Here is a 19,233-nt window from a genome sequence, read left to right as displayed (position 1 = left end):
ACCCCAGTGGTTCCCCAGTGGTCTGCGACCCCCCAGGGGACCACCCAAAATAATCATATTTGAACTGGAGACCACCCAAAATAATCATATTTGAACTGGGGACCACCCAAAATAATCATATTTGAACTGGAGACCACCCAAAATAATCATATTTGAACTGGAGACCACCCAAAATAATCATATTTGAACTGGAGACCCCCCAAAATAATCATATTTGAACTGGAGACCACCCAAAATAATCATATTTGAACTGGAGACCCCCCAAAATAATCATATTTGAACTGGAGACCACCCAAAATAATCATATTTGAACTGGGGACCCCCCAAAATAATCATATTTGAACTGGGGACCCCCCAAAATAATCATATTTGAACTGGAGACCACCCAAAATAATCATATTTGAACTGGGGACCCCCCAAAATAATCATATTTGAACTGGGGACCCCCCAAAATAATCATATTTGAACTGGAGACCACCCAAAATAATCATATTTGAACTGGAGACCCCCCAAAATAATCATATTTGAACTGGAGACCCCCCAAAATAATCATATTTGAACTGGAGACCACCCAAAATAATCATATTTGAACTGGAGACCACCCAAAATAATCATATTTGAACTGGAGACCACCCAAAAAAATCATAATTGAACTGGGGACCCCCCAAAATAATCATATTTGAACTGGGGACCCCCCAAAATAATCATATTTGAACTGGGGACCCCCCAAAATAATCATATTTGAACTGGGGACCCCCCAAAATAATCATATTTGAACTGGAGACCCCCCAAAATAATCATATTTGAACTGGGGACCCCCCAAAATAATCATATTTGAACTGGAGACCCCCCAAAATAATCATATTTGAACTGGGGACCCCCCAAAATAATCATATTTGAACTGGAGACCCCCCAAAATAATCATATTTGAACTGGGGACCCCCCAAAATAATCATATTTGAACTGGGGACCCCCCAAAATAATCATATTTGAACTGGGGACCCCCCAAAATAATCATATTTGAACTGGAGACCCCCCAAAATAATCATATTTGAACTGGAGACCCCCCAAAATAATCATATTTGAACTGGAGACCCCCCAAAATAATCATATTTGAACTGGGGACCACCCAAAATAATCATATTTGAACTGGAGACTCCCCAAAATAATCATATTTGAACTGGGGACCCCCCAAAATAATCATAATTGAACTGGGACCCCCCAAAATAATCATATTTGAACTGGGGACCCCCCAAAATAATCATATTTGAACTGGGGACCCCCACCCTGACCAGCACTTGGAATTGTAGGCATTACATTTAGTTTGACACTCTGCCCTTGTTAGCTGTCTCCTCTCATTTGTGTGTGTCCCCTCGCTGACCGGGTTCTAACATCTGCCCGTTGGGCTTCAGTGCCGTTGCCACGCGTGTCACTGGCGTGTGCGTGTCCTCACTGACCTTAACTTCTTCAAACAAAGCTGGTCTGTTGGGCTTCAGTTCTGCTTGTTTGTTTCACTATGCATCAGCGCAGTCCCTGTGTGCAACTGTCTGTCTCCCCAAGGAGAGCACGCCTCCCCCCCCCCCCCCTTGGGTTGTGTAACCCTAACTGGGTGTGTGTGACTGAACCACACAGAAGTATGCCTGCGGCAATGGCGGAATGTGCGCTGTGCCCTTTAATGCATGGTAGGTTTACTACTGTATCTTTCCATTGTGGCAGTGATCTTAAGTTGAGCGCTATTAAATGGTATAGGCCAGGGGTCTTCAACAGGGGGTCCGGGACCCCTAGGGGGTCCTCAAAGTTACTACAGGGGGTCCGCCAAATCTTTGTGTGATAGGATTTTTTATTTTACCTTAACCACCTGAACCCCTGGCATCCATTTTCTTTTTTGCCAAAAATAGCCGATCTACTTAGATCGGCTATTTTTGGCAAAGAGGCATAGGTGTAGAGGGATAAAAGAGCAGACCACGTAAACAAAAAATGCTGAATCTGAAACACAATTTTATACAATATAGAGGGTCCCTGCTTCATCTCTCTCTCAGCTAGGGGGTCCTTGGCCTGAAAACCAGAAATAATCATATTTGAACTGGAGACCCCCCAAAATAATCATATTTGAACTGGAGACCCCCCAAAATAATCATATTTGAACTGGGGACGCCCCAAAAATAATCATATTTGAACTGGGGACGCCCCAAAATAATCATATTTGAACTGGGGACGCCCCAAAATAATCATATTTGAACTGGGGACGCCCCAAAATAATCATATTTGAACTGGAGACCCCCCAAAATAATCATATTTGAACTGGAGACCCCCCAAAATAATCGACCCCCCAAAATAATCATATTTGAACTGGAGACCCCCCAAAATAATCATATTTGAACTGGGGACGCCCCAAAATAATCATATTTGAACTTGGAATTGTAGGCGTTGAGGTATTATATTTAGTTTTACTCGGTTCAACAGATACATATTGTGAAAATAGCTGATCTACAAGCTCACAGCGCCTCACGTTGCGAGGCCTTGTGAGCTTGCAAGATCGGCTATTTTTAAGATGTTTGACTCTTTCTTATATTACCCCCCCCCACACACAGGTTGAGAACCACTGTTCTAGTGGACCAGGGTCAGATTAAGTCTAAATTGTTAAAGTGGCAATAACCAAAAACAATACATCATTTGGTCCCCATTTGGGGACAAAATATTTTTAGGGGTAGAATCGTGAAAATGTGTGCAAAATCTTTGAATATATATATATATATATATTTTAAAGCAAACATTTTTTACTCAAATCTTTGCTTCTGAGAGGGCCAAGCAAGATTTCTGTCTGAAAAGGGAAGCTCCTTGAATTCAGAAAAACATATTTAGTGATGCTGTAAAGCAGAATACTCTTCAGACAGAACTCTATGCATGTTTGTTGACTGGCTTTCTTTTTTAAACTGTGCACTGCTTTATAGCAACATGATTGTTTTTCCATGTTTGGAAGCCATTCCCTCACTGTTCTTTATTATTACTGTATTTTGAAACAAGATCAAGTAAAGCTGTAATTATGGCCCAGTAAGAGTACAATATTTTCCTCTGAGATGGAGTAGAAATAAAAGTATAGACAATTGGAAATACTCCACTAAAGTAAAAAATCACACCTGTGTGAAGGTAGCGGCGCCTTTGATACATTTTGTCATCAATAAGTGTTTATAATGTGTTTATAGCCACGTGTCACGTGAAGCTTGACCAATCACTTTGTTGACGTGTCTGACCAATCAGAACGTTGACGCAAAAGCCAGGTATAGAGGGCTACCGCTAGCGCCGCTAAAAATACCTCAAATGAGGTATGTACTTAGTTACTTTTCACCACTGATAAGAACACAAACACACAGGTTGGGACAAGTCAAGTCATTTGTGGTGATAGGAGAGGAATGTACAGCGTTTGGCAGAGAGTAACTATGAACTCAGATCTCAAAGTGTGGTTCGAGGACCCCCAGGGGTCCTTGGGGGGGTTCCAGGGGGTCCCCAGCAAAATTATTGAATACATCAAAATCATTTTAACCTATTCAGCCATTTATACGTTGGCTATTCAAAAATAGAAGATCTACAAGCTCACAGGCTCTACAAGCTTATACTGTACATCTGCTATTTTTGATATTTGAAAAACAATCTGAAACATTTTTTTCTTTTCTTTTTTTTTACATACATCTTCTCTTCTGGGGGTCCCTGGCAAAAAAAAACATTTTCAGATGGGGGTCCACGGCCAACTTCATATCAATTTGGGGGTCCTTGACTTGAACATTTTTGAGAACCACTGGGGGAGAGAAGCCTCTGGGAAACAACAAGTCCCCGGTTGGCTTCTCGGCCCGGTCTATGTGTCTCTGAGCAACACATTTAACCCCTAACTGCCTCCATAACGCCCACTGCTCCTGATACTTAGGATGGTTAAAGGCAGTGTGCTGTGGATGCATGTGCATGCACGTGCGCGCATGCACATAGCCACTCAGCTCAGTGCTAGTTGAAATATTGTATTCAACAGTGATTTTTAATGTATCTTATTACTTAGTTGTATTGATAATTTGTTGTTTTTATTTTTGTTTTAATTAATTATTTTATTTTCCTTTTAGTTTTATATAAAAGCCTTTTTCATAGACTCACCCACAAGTACTTAAAATAATCAGACAACTTGTCCTGAATGATTAAAAAAAAATAATAATAATACTTTACAGTGCTCTCAAAACAGTGGTTTTAAAACAATCATAATAAGAACTTCCAACAACGGTCACGGATAACCTCGTGAGTGTCTGGAACAGCTCTCGTTCTTGGGTCCTCTGCTAAGCGATGGGATCTATTCCAAGTTATTACATAATCTGTAGGGTCCCAGTCCTACAGGTGGCCCATGTAACGTTTAACCAGTAACTTTGTACGGATTGTGGTGATGATTAAAATCCTCTGGCTGAATCCCTTTTCACACTCTGCAGTGCAGAGACTTATTGTCTCTCATTGTGAGAGGAATTTAAACACATTTAATTCCATGGCTTTTCTCGAGTAGCCTAATGTTATGCAAAGCAGCCAGGTAGAGGGCTATGTGTTGAGGCGCTGTCAACGCATGTTGACGGCTCTCACAGCCCATCCCTGGTTAAAGAGATATTTCTCTTTCAAACATGTTTGGGGTCATTTTATCGTCTACTCAGGCTTTTGTGTTTCACCCCAGATAGTTTTTAAGTTGCTTGATTCAGTATTTATATATTTGACATTAATTTTATCAGACACGCCCCCTTCCTATACAAACTCATTGTAACTTCAAACTCCATTTGAACCAGGATGGATTAATTGAAAACACCCGTCCTTGGTTCTGGTGACTCATATTGTCCGTCTAATGTGTGAGTAGAGTGTGTTTTTTCAATTACTTTTTTCTTTTTTTAGAAATATTGTTTTGGAAAAAAATAATAATAATACAATAACACAAATTAATTAAATTAATGAAAAAAGTAATTGAAAAGCCATGGCCACCTCATGTATTAGAAGGATAATATCAGTCACCAGAACCCAGGAACATTAGAAGAACACAAACACACAGGTTGGGACAAGAGAAGTCATTTGTGGCATTAGGAGTGGAATGTACGGCGGTTGGCAGAGTTATGAACTCAGATTACAACTCAACAACCTGAGGTTGTTGTCACAGCTTGCCTATCAGATCCAGAAGGCTAACACTATGAATAAATAGACTATAGTCAGTGTAGTATATTGTCATAAGGAGAAGAAGTTGAAAGGTCCAGACCAGTAATGTTCCCCAAGTCGATTTATTGGACAAAACAGAGTACAGAGCACAGGAGCACATGTCAGCCTTGCTGCTACATGGTGTGGCCGGAACAGAACAGAGCAAGAAGAAGAAGGGCAAGGAGGCAAGGGGCAAGAAGGGCAGGAAGGGCAAGAAGGCAAGAAGGGGAAGAAGGGGCGGTTTCTTTGTCCTCACATTATTTATAGGCAGACTTCACATGTGTGTGTATGTACTTGCATACACTGGATGTGCACGTCGCTAGGTGTGTGTGCTACATCCTCTTGTTTGTGTGTGTGTGTGTGTCCATTGTACATAAGAACAACACCCCAGGATGCTAGAGGTCAGCTAAGGTCAGATGACCTCTGGGAAGCCTCCTTTGAACTGGACATCTAGTGTTAGAGCAACCACTCTGGAATGTGCACTGTGGACCACTCAGTATCCAAACTTATGTCTCTGTGTGGGTGTTCAGATTGGCTCTATAAGTCCATAAATGTGTATCAATTTACCACATTCCCCCCTACGGAGGGCCCTATTGGTCCTTCGTAAACAAGGGTACAATGAAGAAAATCAAACACAAGTAAGAAAACCATAATTCAAAACATACTCCTCAAAAAGACAGAACTCATCACACCACAACATCTCATAGGCCCCCCTTGATAGACAAATTACTGTGACACAATCAGACAAACATAAAAACAGGCATTAAGATTACACAGTATTGTCATAAGGTGATTCACATTCAATTGAGGGGCGGTTTCTTTGTCCTCACATTATTTATAGGCAGACTTCACATGTGTGTGTATGTACTTGCATACACTGGATGTGCACGTCGCTAGGTGTGTGTGCTACATCCTCTTGTTTGTGTGTGTGTGTGTCCATTGTACATAAGAACAACACCCCAGGATGCTAGAGGTCAGCTAAGGTCAGATGACCTCTGGGAAGCCTCCTTTGAACTGGACATCTAGTGTTAGAGCAACCACTCTGGAATGTGCACTGTGGACCACTCAGTATCCAAACTTATGTCTCTGTGTGGGTGTTCAGATTGGCTCTATAAGTCCATAAATGTGTATCAATTTACCACATTCCCCCCTACGGAGGGCCCTATTGGTCCTTCGTAAACAAGGGTACAATGAAGAAAATCAAACACAAGTAAGAAAACCATAATTCAAAACATACTCCTCAAAAAGACAGAACTCATCACACCACAACATCTCATAGGCCCCCCTTGATAGACAAATTACTGTGACACAATCAGACAAACATAAAAACAGGCATTAAGATTACACAGTATTGTCATAAGGTGATTCACATTCAATTGAGGGGCGGTTTCTTTGTCCTCACATTATTTATAGGCAGACTTCACATGTGTGTGTATGTACTTGCATACACTGGATGTGCACGTCGCTAGGTGTGTGTGCTACATCCTCTTGTTTGTGTGTGTGTGTGTCCATTGTACATAAGAACAACACCCCAGGATGCTAGAGGTCAGCTAAGGTCAGATGACCTCTGGGAAGCCTCCTTTGAACTGGACATCTAGTGTTAGAGCAACCACTCTGGAATGTGCACTGTGGACCACTCAGTATCCAAACTTATGTCTCTGTGTGGGTGTTCAGATTGGCTCTATAAGTCCATAAATGTGTATCAATTTACCACATCAGTGTTAGAGGCTGTGTGCACAATGATACAGTAGAGAGAAGTCTGTTAACCCATTCAATCCGGGAACGCATCTGTGTCATTTTAGATTTCTTTGGCTATTCAAAAATAGCCGATCTACTGTGAGTTTGTAGATCTGCTATTTTTGAAATATATATTCAAAGATTTGTAAAAATCTTTGAATATATATTTATAAGCGAACATTTGCAACTGTCAAATGTCTCAACAAATGTCTTCATTTTCCTGAAAAACTATATCAGTGGTTCTCAAACTTTTTCATGTCAAGGACCCCCAAAATTATGTATTTGGCCGCCGATCCCCATCAAAATATGCTGTTCCAGGGGACCCCCCCCAGATTGTATTTTGTCTGTGTGTGTGTGTGTGTGTGTGTGTGTGTGCCGTGTGTGTGCGGCTTGTCAGCGTGTGTGTGTGATTGTAATTATACGTATTCAAAGATTTGCACAAAATGTTCAAGATTGTTTAAAAAATGTTTTGAATAGCCAAAGTATAAAATAATGGTTTAAGTGGTTACACAGATACGTGCCCGGTTTGAACTTTGAATGGGTTAATGAATGAATTGAAGATACAAATGAAACGTAACGTACACAAGGCATGGATCGGGGGCAGCGGAGGTCTAAAGGTTAGAGGAGCACGTTTGTGATTTAAAGGTTCCGGTTCGATTCTCCGGACCGGCAGGAAAAATCTGAGTGGGGAAGTGAAAGGCCACCACTCACCCCGCCCCCAATACAAGGGAACCCATCGACAAAGAAAGGGGAGTCACGGGGCTCTGAATCTTCTTGAGAGATTACCCCTCGCCCCCAACACAGCTGAAGAACTTTGAGCAAGCCACTGAACCCCCAACTGCTCCAGTGGAGCTGCTTAGTGGCCAACAAGACTGTGGTTGTACTGGTCAGCTCCCAGTACAACAGTATCACACTGTGGTTGTACTGGTCAGCTCCCAGTACAACAGTATCACACTGTGGTTGTACTGGTCAGCTCCCAGTACAACAGTATCACACTGTGGTTGTACTGGTCAGGTCCCAGTACAACAGTATCACACTGTGGTTGTACTGGTCAGTTCCCAGGTTTTAATGGTTGTGAGAATGTGAAGCAGGGTGTTACTGGGGGGGGGGGATAATAAATTCAATTCAATTAAGTTTATTGTCTGTACGATCAAACAAGATGAGCTAAATATGTATTATTATTACACTTATTATTATTATTATTATTATTATTATTATTATTATTATTATTATTATTATTAATAACAATAGTATTAGTGTTGTGTTGTTATTATAGAGAAGGTCAAGTATTAGCTAAACAGTTGTGTTGATAAAATAGAAGATTGAATAAGATACGTTATGTATCTTTCATGACCTTTCCCCGCACTGAGCAACTCTTACCGTAAGTACCCTACTTAATGCGCAGCAACATTCGGCTGGGGGATCACTATACCGGGGTTACTCGTGAGTCGGTTCAGGGCTACAGTGTGACAGCAGCAAAGCATGGCGCTTCATCACTCCGTCTCACAACTCAGTGTTTTAACAGTAAAATCATGGATGTGTATTTATTTCTACATGTTGCTGATCTGGAGCAGCTGTTACAACACATCTGTCACAGGTAATGTTAACAGTTATTTATGAGAGAGAGAGAGAGAGAGAGAGAGAGAGAGAAAGAGAGAAAGAGAGAGAGAGAGAGAGAGAGAGAGAGAGAGAGAGAGAGAGAGAGACTAACTATGCAGTGCAGTGGAGTGGAGTCAACCACTGTTTGGTGTGTCTAACTCTCTGACTAGACCGGCTTTAAAAGGCTATTGTGCACGCCCGCACGCATGGAACCGGTCGCACGCACGACTTATCGCGGACTTATTTGATGTTCTAACACAATAAACATTCAAGATTTGGAATGTGAGAATCAAGGAATGATGGGTACAATTTCATCCATTAAAAGGCTAAAAGTAGGTCTATAGAAATGTATCTGATGACTGAAGCAATCTAAGACCCATCTTTAACACATCGGGTGCCAGTCGCGTAGATCTACGCCAAACGATTTAAAGCCGCAGTGTGCCAGTCGCGTAGATCTACGCGACTCGCATTTCCCATGTTAAATCGAAAAAGTGCACATTCCGGAATTTTTTTCGACCCATTTCCGGTTCCGGGGCCGACCGGAAACGGAATAAAACTGGTTCCGGTTTTTTCGCTCGCATCCGTTTCCTGTCTGGGCGTCAGCTTAGAATCGATTTATCTCCCTTGTGGGTTTCCTCACCGCATCGCCCTGTCTAACGTTCTCGCCTGTAACTTCAAAATGGCGGCACGGATCGGCTCGGATTTTTTTGTTGTTGTTTTTCACGGATCCCGTGTTTGTGTCGAACCAAATGAACGCGGATTTTAAACGGATTTAGCGGGGGCTATGACGACATGAAAAAAACAAAAAAACAACAAAAAGAGCTTGGCACTGGTAGGTACATTATGAGATTAACCTCTGGCGTCCAATAACCATTCATTACTTAAAAGTGAATATCTGTATGATGGCATGCACTGGTGACCTCCCCTAGAAACTTTTTAACATTGTAGATGTAACTAGAAACAAATTTCCTACGAAAATTTAAGTGTGCCTGCGTTGGCTGGGGGTTTATGCGGTAGGTGGGCCGGTCGTCCGGCAAGTTTTGATGTATACATTGGCGGGGCCGTGTCAACCGTGTGGGAGGAGTAGCATTTTGATCCCTTCGGGCGGCCAAAAAAGTAAAGAAAAAAACAGCAAAATAATGTTTCAAAAATTAATAAAAAATAAACCGAAAGTCAAAACAGGAAAATTAAAGAATAGAAAAATTACCCTTCAAAAAGTGTTTTGATGTAAAAAAAAAAAAAAATCGGGAAAAAAAAAGTTCGAAAAAAAAAAATGTAAAAAAAAAAAAAAAAAAAAAAAAAAAAAAGTTCGTAAAAAAATAAAGTCCATGACAAAGTTTGGGGGCGGTACCATGCTGCAAACAGAAGTTATGGCCATTTAAAGCCCAGCCAATGGGAAGACAGAGGGGGCGGAGCTTCAACACACAAAGCTCATTGGTGGTTACAGCTGCCACATGGATTATAGCAGGAGCCCTAGAGCCTCCCCGTAACCGTTAACATGGGAGTGAATGGGGGAGTGAGGATGATGATGGTTAACATGGGAGTGAATGGGGGATGATGATGAAGAGTAAAGCAAGTGAGAACTAGAAAGAAATTTCCTACGAAAATTTAAGTGTGCCTGCGTTGGCTGGGGGTTTTGTCGCCGTGGTACCGCGAAACGGTGTAAAAAGTAATGCGGTAAGTGGGCCGGTCGTCCCGCACGTTTTGATGTATACATTGGCGGGGTCGTGTCAACCGTGTGGGAGGAGTAGCATTTTTATCCCCTCGGGCGGCCAAAAAAGTAAAGATAAAAACAGCAAAATATTTTTTAAGAAATTAATAAAAAATAAACGGAAAGTCAAAAAAGGAAAATTAAAAAACAGCAAAATTTAAGGTAAAAATGAGAATCTAAAACAACATTTGAAAAAAATGTAATAATTTTTAAAAATATATAAACAATTACTTAAATGGGTTTGAGTGCTTGTTTCACCCACTTCTGAAGGTCTGACGCAGAAAGTGCCCATTATACTATTGTTTGCAGTCCCCCATTTAGGGGGGGTAGGCAAAGTTTCGGAGCATTTCGGGAAATTTTCAGAAACCGGAAGTGAATAAATGGTTTGAGTGCTTGTTTCGCCCACTTCTGAAGGTCTGACGCAAAAAGTGCCAATTATACAATTGTTCGCAGTCCCCCATTTAGGGGGGGTAGGCGAAGTTTGGGAGCATTTTGGGCACTTTTCAAAACCGGAAGTGAAATATCCACTTCCTGTTGTGACGGTTGTGTTCGCAGACCCCAATTTAGGGGGGGTAGGCGAAGTTTCAGATCATTTTGGGCACTTTTCAAACCGGAAAAAAAAAAAAGTTCGTAAAAAAACAAAGTCCATGACAAAGTTTGGGGGCGGTACCATACTGCAAACAGAAGTTACGGCCATTTAAAGCTCGGCCAATAGGAAGGCAGAGGGGGCGGAGCTTCAACACACGAAGCTCATTGGTGGTTACAGCTGCCACATGGATTATAGCAGGAGCCCTAGAGTGTCTGGGTGGTTTCCCCCCCTCCCCGTAACCGTTAACATGGGAGTGAATGGGGGAGTGAGGATGATGATGGTTTTGCGCGGTACGTGCGGCCAAAAGGGGCGGAGTTTCGATGTTTTTGGCTAATAACGTCGCCATGGTAACGCGTGACGGAAAATCGTTTCCGAGCACCCGATTCCCGACCAGGCCGCACGTTTTGATGTATATATTGTTGCGGTAGTGTAAACCGTGCGGCCTGTACGCTCCGGCAAACTTTTGCGGGAATAAAGAGTATGGATTAATAAATCCGGCGGATCTCAATAAGTGTGCCTCTACCATTAACATGGTAGGCAGACTTAATTAATAAATCTGGCGGATCTCAATAAGTGTGCCACTGCCATTAACATGGCAGGCACACTTAATGAGTCTGAATTTGGGACTGAAAGGGGGCGCGGCTACATGTTTTTGCTAATAACGTGGGCGTGGTAACGCGAAACGGTGAAAAAAGTAATGCGGTAAGTGGGGCGGTCGTCCCGCACGTTTTGATATATACATTGCGACTAACGAGTAAACCGTGTGGGAGGAGAAGCGTTTTGCACGGTACGTGCGGCCAAAAGGGGCGGAGTTTAGCTGTTTTTTGCTAATAACGTCGCCATGGTAACGCGTGACGGAAAATCGTTTCCGAGCACACTACTCCCGGCCAAGCCGCACGTTTTGATGTATATATTGCGGCGGTAGTGTAAAGTGTGCGGCTGTTACGTACGACCGAATTTTGGTGCGTGATAGAAACTTGGATTAATAAATCCGGCGGATCTCAATAAGTGTGCCCATGCCATTAACATGGCAGGCACACTTAATTAGTCTGGTTGCCCTAACAGGGCAATCAATCACACTATAGTACTCTTCCCACTTTCTTTATTCTTTTTCTAGATAAACTTTATTTTGCCGCGCTACTCCTCCCTTAGTTTATTTTTTCCCACACTCGTGCCATATATCAAATTGACCGGGTTCATCGGGAATCAATGCCCTATCATTTTGCTAAGAGATTGGTTGTTTGGTTTAATTGATGCATTAAATAGTGCATTAAATCCCCCCATCCACTTTAATGGTAAAATGAAAAAACTCCCATTCAAGTATTTTTTTTCTCAGAAACCGTAAGGGCTAGAGTTACAAGACTTGGAAAGGTGGTTCATTATTTAGTCCGAAATTATGAAAAAAATAATTGCACCAGTCGGCCTCATGGTGGCGCTATAACAGCCCACGTTACGTTTTGGCCTATAACTCTTGAACCGTAGGTCGTAGAATAAAAAACTTTTTTCCCCTAGATTTCTTGGGTTTGACGCAACTCCCCGATATAGCCCATTTGCTTTTTTTGTTTTTTTTAGGTTGGTGGCAAACAGTTGTTTACTTGTGGTTGTGATAAAATAATACGATCCACTGATGGACTAATCATCATGGCTGTTTTCATTAAGTTCATACAAGTTCATCTTAAAGTAAGACAGCACTGATCTTTCTTATACTTTTGCTTCCTTGTTGTGTAGGCCTATGTCTGTGTGTCTTCAAATGTGTAAATGCTCACTTTTAAGGCATCAGTAGGCTTAGGCTACTGCTGGATTATTCTCTTCAATTTGTATTTGCTGCCTTTGGAGTGAAACTGCTCTGGTCTGTACCTGGTCTGTTCATGTGATACTGTTGTGTTTTGTTGTTGCATAGTAGGCTAATGAATAGAATTAGTCAAATCAATCTCTTATCAGGACAGGCAGGCTATTTCTCTGTTTGCTCTCTAACCGTGCCACTCTGAAAACAGAACTGCACATGTCAAAGAAAATGACAGTTAATTAGCACATTGTGTAGGCCTACATCATTTCTGTTTGTAGTCGAGGGATGAGACTGCATTTGAAAAGGCTTATGTTGTCTCAAGTCATTTGCACACATTGACATCTTACAATGTAGCCTTTGTTTGGTTATACTATATATATAGCCTATGAAGCCTTTGGTGGCCTTTTGATATTCATGTCACGTGACCTTGCCATACCTTAGCTTTTGCTGAATTGATGGCACTGGCTGACTGACAGCTGATTACAGTATGAGTCCAGTGTGCATCATGAACTAACTCCATGCTTCATTTGGTTTTGTCTTAAGGTCAACATCAGGTCATTGGGTCTTCTCAGGACATCCTGGTCAAAGAGGGAGATGATGTGATCCTTCCATGTCGTATTGAACCACCAGTCAACATGGCCAGGAAGACAGTGGAGTGGTCCAGACCTGACCTGAAGCCGTACCTCATTTATCTCAAACAAGATAAAGATTACAAACATTACGAAGACCTGATCCCGTTGTACAAAGATAGAACATCTCTGTTTCGTGATAAGCTTCCTGATGGTAACATGTCACTGAAACTGTCCAGGGTGCAGCTCTCAGACGAGGTGAAGTACAGATGTTTTGCTCCACAACAGAACAGCTTCACTTTGATCCAGCTCCTTGTTGGTAAGTTTTATTGTCCAAGTGATGCTGTGACTAAAGCTCCAACTGGCCTGAGTCACACTTCAACACAACATTGTACACTTCACTCATTGTAACACTGCACTCCATAGAGCAAGGAAACAAGCATTAATAAACCTCCTTCTCACAACACTGTAACCTGTGTGGTGTTATGAGGACCCAACGATTGGTAACTTCCTACCTGCCTGTTAAGAAAACCCTTAAATACCTGTATCACTCATAGCATCACTTTATCTATATATGCCTTCCTCTAGGGGCGACAGACAGGCAGGCAGGCAGACAGGCAGGCAGGCAGACAGGCAGGCGGGCAGACGGGTGGGCGGGCAGACGGGCGGGCAGGCAGGCAGGCAGGCAGGCAGGCAGGCAGACAGACAGACAGACAGACAGACAGACAGACAGACTATTTACCAATCGTAATCTTTCGTTAAAAACCTAGGTGGCACCTTTGACCTCAACCCAAGACATGAATTGTCCGTAGGCCTACTAGCATAAAATAATAGTTGATAAAGACATAAAATTGAGGAAACTTGTAGCTTCACCTGCTGTTGTTACAAGCATTTAGGGGAAACATTATTGTTAATGAAGTATTCAATCAATCAATAAAACAATGTAATTACAGTAGAACTCGCCGAGCTGTGTCTGGAAAGAATGTTTTACATGTTCTCTCTTGTTGTAGTATGGTATCCAGAACTATATCATGTATTATTGGTTAGTAAAAGTATGAGATTTTCAGGTGAAAGCTGTGACCTTTTGGAGATGAGGCTGAGAAAGCAAGGTTTGAGTTTGCATTTTGATTTAAATTAGTCACACCCTGAAGATCCTGGCCTTTGTCCTTGAACAGGAGATCCCAGGTCTTGGTGTGAACTACAACAGTCCCTCAGAGAGCTTTTGGCCAAACCTATTGTTTTCACTGAATTAATTAAAATAGCTTTGTCTCTCTTTGAGAAACTGCTAGCCACACTCAATATTCACAGGTTTCTCTCAGTGTCACAAACACGCATTTAACTGCAGTCTACTTAAAGCTAAATTGAATTGATGTATTATTCTTATTTCTTGGTAAAAGCTTATTTTGTTGTAAGTACACAAGTGTGAACAAATGTGGTTATGGAAGAAATCAATTAGTTGCATGTAAACTTTTCTTCTTGACTCTAAGGAATAATGTCATGTTGCTTGAATCATCTCGTTTCGTTTAACTCATTCATACAAGGTTGAATACATACATGTGTGGGCTTATATTGAAGGTAATAAGATGATAAACAATGATTTCATAATATGAGCTTGTGTAAAAGTACAGTTTGATAGATACATGTTATGTGTTAAAACCTAGACAGATTGTAATCCATTGTTTGACTGAGAAGGTCCACCTCAAGAAGTCTTTTGTTCCTGGAAACCAGTTTATGAGTGGTCGAGAAGGAGGACGGGGAGGAGGTCCTATGTGAAATGTCTGTCTGTATAAAGTACAATGTTTTGGTGATTCAGGTACACTCTGTGATTGGCAATGCAGGTGTCAACGTCTGTGGAAATAAAAGCATTTCTGTGGACAAACCCTCTTTTCGAACTGGATCCTTGTTCTTCTTGCACTTAGGGAATAGTTATGGAATAGTGTTTTTCCTGTCTGATCAATGGACCAATATACGACAGTAGCATCCATAGCTTTAGATTTTAGATTTGTAAATGTTGTCAGCATTGTAGATGGATGGATGGATGGATGGATGGATATATTGATGATCATGTTTATATGTTTTATGTTTTTACAGGGTCAGTGTCTCAGCCAGTGATCTGTTCAAATGGACCAACAGACGGTGGTGTGTCTTTGTCATGTGATTCTGGGTGCTGGTATCCACAACCTGAGATGTCTTGGCTGGACGGTAATGGAACCCTCCTTCCTGCTGGACCCTCAGTGACAGAGAAACCTTCTCAACACTGTTATGATGTCCAGAGGAATGTGACAGTGAGACAAGCAGGTCATGTGACCTGTAGAGTTCACCTGCCACACATCAACCACACTGCTGAGACACAGTTTAAGATCTCAGGTAATGTTTATATTTATTAAAGGATCCCCATTAGAGACACATGAATCTAGTCTTCCTGGGCTCCTGCACAAAGCAAATACAATACAATACAGACATACAACTAAAAATACTAATAGAGTAAAAAAAAAAAACAACAACTATAAAATAACATTGAACAAGAATGACCAAAGTCATAATAAAGCCGCATGCGGCAGGCTTTTTTGGCCCCAATCTTTTCATAGGCCTGATTACTTGTTTTTTGGATTCCTTGTTGTTGTGTAGCGGCATGTGTCGTTTTTTGCGGATTTTCGCATGTGTCGTTTTTCGCGGATTTGGAACATTTTTGGGGTTACTTTATTTCGGTTTTAGGGTTAAGGTTAGGGTTATGTTATTTTATTTATTTTGGGGGAGCATTCCTGAAATCCATAGAAATCTATGAAATTTATAATAAAAAAGCCAGCACCCCAAACCCCTAAAATACATAGAAATCGTTATATTGTTGTCTGAACACTATTTATTTATTTGTGTTTAAGTATTTATTTATGTATTTATGCATTTAAGAATTATATTATTTATGTATTTGTGTTTAAGTATTTAAGTATTTAAATGCATTTATGTATTTATGAATTATATTATTTATGTATTTATTAGCTGTTATAATAATCCATTGTGAAGAATTCCTTTTTCCAGATGAGCATAACAACAACATAAAAGTTGTTCTTTAAATGGGCACACTATTTAATTATATTGATTAATATATATTAAATACATGTTTATTTATTAGACTTTAAAAACTCAACATTAATAAACAATCAACCATATTACTATTAGTCTACTGAAATAGCCTAGACTATGCCCATATCAGCAGCCAATATGTAGCCTGCTAGGGCAGGTAAATAGAAATACTGACATCTTGTTAAAAACACAACCAGATAAATAAGATGTAATATCCCATACCGAATCGATCTCAGGAGCTGTTTCATTCATGAAGAACTGTGACACTTGTGCTTGGGTCCTTTTGGTTCTTATGTTTTTGATACAGTATGTTGTTCTCCTGCGGCATGCTGTTTGTCTGATGTCAGCCAGTCCACCATGGACCACAGAAAACATACGCCGACATTATCGACATACTTTAAAAAGTTTACAGTTTGCTTTGTAAACATCTCCACTGACGCTGTCTGCAAGGCACAGCTGTGCACAGACCGTATCTTAGCAACGTGAAAGCGCTATTGTCATTGGTCGTGTTTTGAGTAATGAGCCAATGAGCTGCTGAGCACACTCCCAGACAATGGCATTATAGCCGGCGTTGCCAAGTCTGCTTATTTCCTGCAACTTGTGGACAAATTTTGCCTTGTTTTTGGCTAGTTTTTGGCTTGTTTTTGGCTTGTTTTTGTAGGTCGCCTGGCTCATTTCTCTCACTATACTTGGCAACATTGACTAACTGCGCTCCCAGTCTCCCAGTAACACAGCAGAGAGACAGGACAGCTCATAAATTGCCCTGTCATTCAAATGAAAAGCAAATTGATTCCCCGACCTTAAAATACGGGACAAAGTGCGTCCCGTATCAGTTCAATACGGGACGCGTCTTTTAGTTTCCAATTACGGGACGATTCCGTATTGTAAGGGACGGGTGGCAACCCTAGCTAATGTTTTGGGACGGGTGGCAACCCTAGCTCTAATGTTTTTTATATAAGTGGTGGCAACATCACACGGGTCTTCCCAACAATAGCTAAGATTGAAGTCAGTATGAACATGGCCAAATAATAACTTAATAGGCAAACTAGGTGTAATGAAGCACGCTAGCATTTAGGCTAACCCTCCGGCCTGAGGCTATCTCCCTTTCTCTGTCTCTGCTGCAAAGAAAGAGAGGCGGGTGCTGCAAAGCGCCGTCTCCGGGTGCTGCAAAGCGCCGTCTCCCCATTGGCTTTAAGGGGGGGAAGTGTGAAGGACAGGCAGGACAGCCAATGACAAATAGGTGTCAAAGGAGGAGAGGCGGGTGCTTCAAAGTACCGTTACCTCATTGGCGTGAAGTGTGAAGGACAGCCAGGACAGCCAATGACACTTAGGTGTCACTAAATGTCACTCGGGTGTCGGACTAGGACTAGCGCTGTTTACAGAGCCGCTGCAAGCATGCGGCTAAAAATCAGTTACATCATATCAGAATCACGATCATTAGAGCAGTTCACAATATCAGTACACAAAATCACAGATCATGAAGAAATCAAATACATTATTTGTCTTAATTATTTTTTAGACATCACAGAGTATAACATCATGGTTGAAATAATCTAAAACGGCACAGAATGACCACATCAGGGACTCAAACACCAAAACACACCACAAATCCATAGTGACCTCTGAAACTCCAATAAGATGAACAGAACACATTCCTTGTCTATAAGAAGGGTTTGTAGGAGAAATCATTGTTTAAGCTCTGTGGTTGCATGGTGTTGAGTTGATAAATCACCAATTGCAAATTCCTCTCACATCTTTTGACAAAAAGTATAAACAAAAAAAATGTCATCAACTGTAACTCCACCAATGTGGTTTACATGTTAACCTGTCCCTGCCTAAAACTGAGGATCTCTGAACACAACACTGCTATAATACAGGCAACAGTCAATATGCCACGGTAAACACTATGTTGAGGTAAATCATGGTTCACCTCATCTCTGAACTGTGTAGGTGTTGAACAGGTTACTGCCACTAGAGGGGGTAAACTCCCCACATTGTTATCTCAGAGAAATGTTCTGGATTTATCAACTCAACACCATGCAACCACAGAGCTTAAACCATGATTTATCCTACAAACCCTTCTTATAAACAAGGAATGTGTTCTGTTCATCTTATTGGAGTTTCAGAGGTCACTATGCATTTGTGTTTAAAGTCTTTCTGATGTGTTTTGATGTTTAAGTCCCTGATGTGGTCATTCTGTACCGTTTTAGATTATTTCAACAATGACATATGTGATTTTGTGTACTGATATTGTGAACTGCTGTCATGAACTTGTGTCATGACTCACATAGACCACAATGGAAACAAGGCCTTTATCCTTTTAACATTTCTTGTGTCATTGTAGTTCTGTACTGTTTGCAACCTGTTAATAAAGTAATCAATCAATCAATCAATCAAACTCACTGTGTTTCAGAAAGTGACATTCCCACAGAGGGAGGATCAACTGGAGCAGTGATTGCAGGGATTTTTACACCCATCATCATCTTAGCAGGACTGGGATATTTATACTGGAAGAAGAAGTACCCTGGTAAGTCTTGAACTGATTCTTTATTTTAAATCTATATTTGATAAATCATCCATCTATGTATCTATAATGATAACAATGATAAATACATGTATGTATCTATAATGATAACAATGATAAATACATGTATGTATCTATAATGATAACAATGATAAATACATATATGTATCTATAATGATAACAATGATAAATACATGTATGTATCTATAATGATAACAATGATAAATACATATATGTATCTATAATGATAACAATGATAAATACATATATGTATCTATAATGATAACAATAATAAATACATGTATGTATCTATAATGATAACAATGATAAATACATATATGTATCTATAATGATAACAATGATAAATACATGTATGTATCTATAATGATAACAATGATAAATACATGTATGTATCTATAATGATAACAATGATAAATA

The 19,233-nt window shown here is 40.7% G+C and overlaps 2 protein-coding genes across 2 annotated transcripts in view; one reads left to right on the top strand and one right to left on the bottom strand.

Moving 5' to 3' along the window:
- Positions 1-19,233, bottom strand: part of LOC311063058 (pyrin-like) — a gene marked incomplete at its 5' end in the record, with an annotated part of 670,464 nt that overhangs the window by 47,862 nt on the left and 603,369 nt on the right. The window lies entirely within an intron of this gene.
- Positions 8,465-18,809, top strand: LOC311063933 (butyrophilin-like protein 1; the record flags this gene model as incomplete). Its single annotated transcript, XM_084083564.1, has 4 exons — positions 8,465-8,533; positions 13,165-13,509; positions 15,282-15,557; positions 18,685-18,809. Exons 1-4 carry the CDS (start codon positions 8,473-8,475, stop codon positions 18,807-18,809), a joined length of 807 nt encoding a protein of 268 aa, XP_083939690.1. The 5' UTR covers positions 8,465-8,472.

The sequence above is a fragment of the Gymnoscopelus microlampas genome, assembly GCF_963454915.1.
Source record: "Gymnoscopelus microlampas genome assembly, chromosome: 16".
NCBI classification, from domain to species: Eukaryota; Metazoa; Chordata; class Actinopteri; order Myctophiformes; family Myctophidae; genus Gymnoscopelus; species Gymnoscopelus microlampas.
This window is presented reverse-complemented; position numbering and strand designations above follow the sequence as displayed.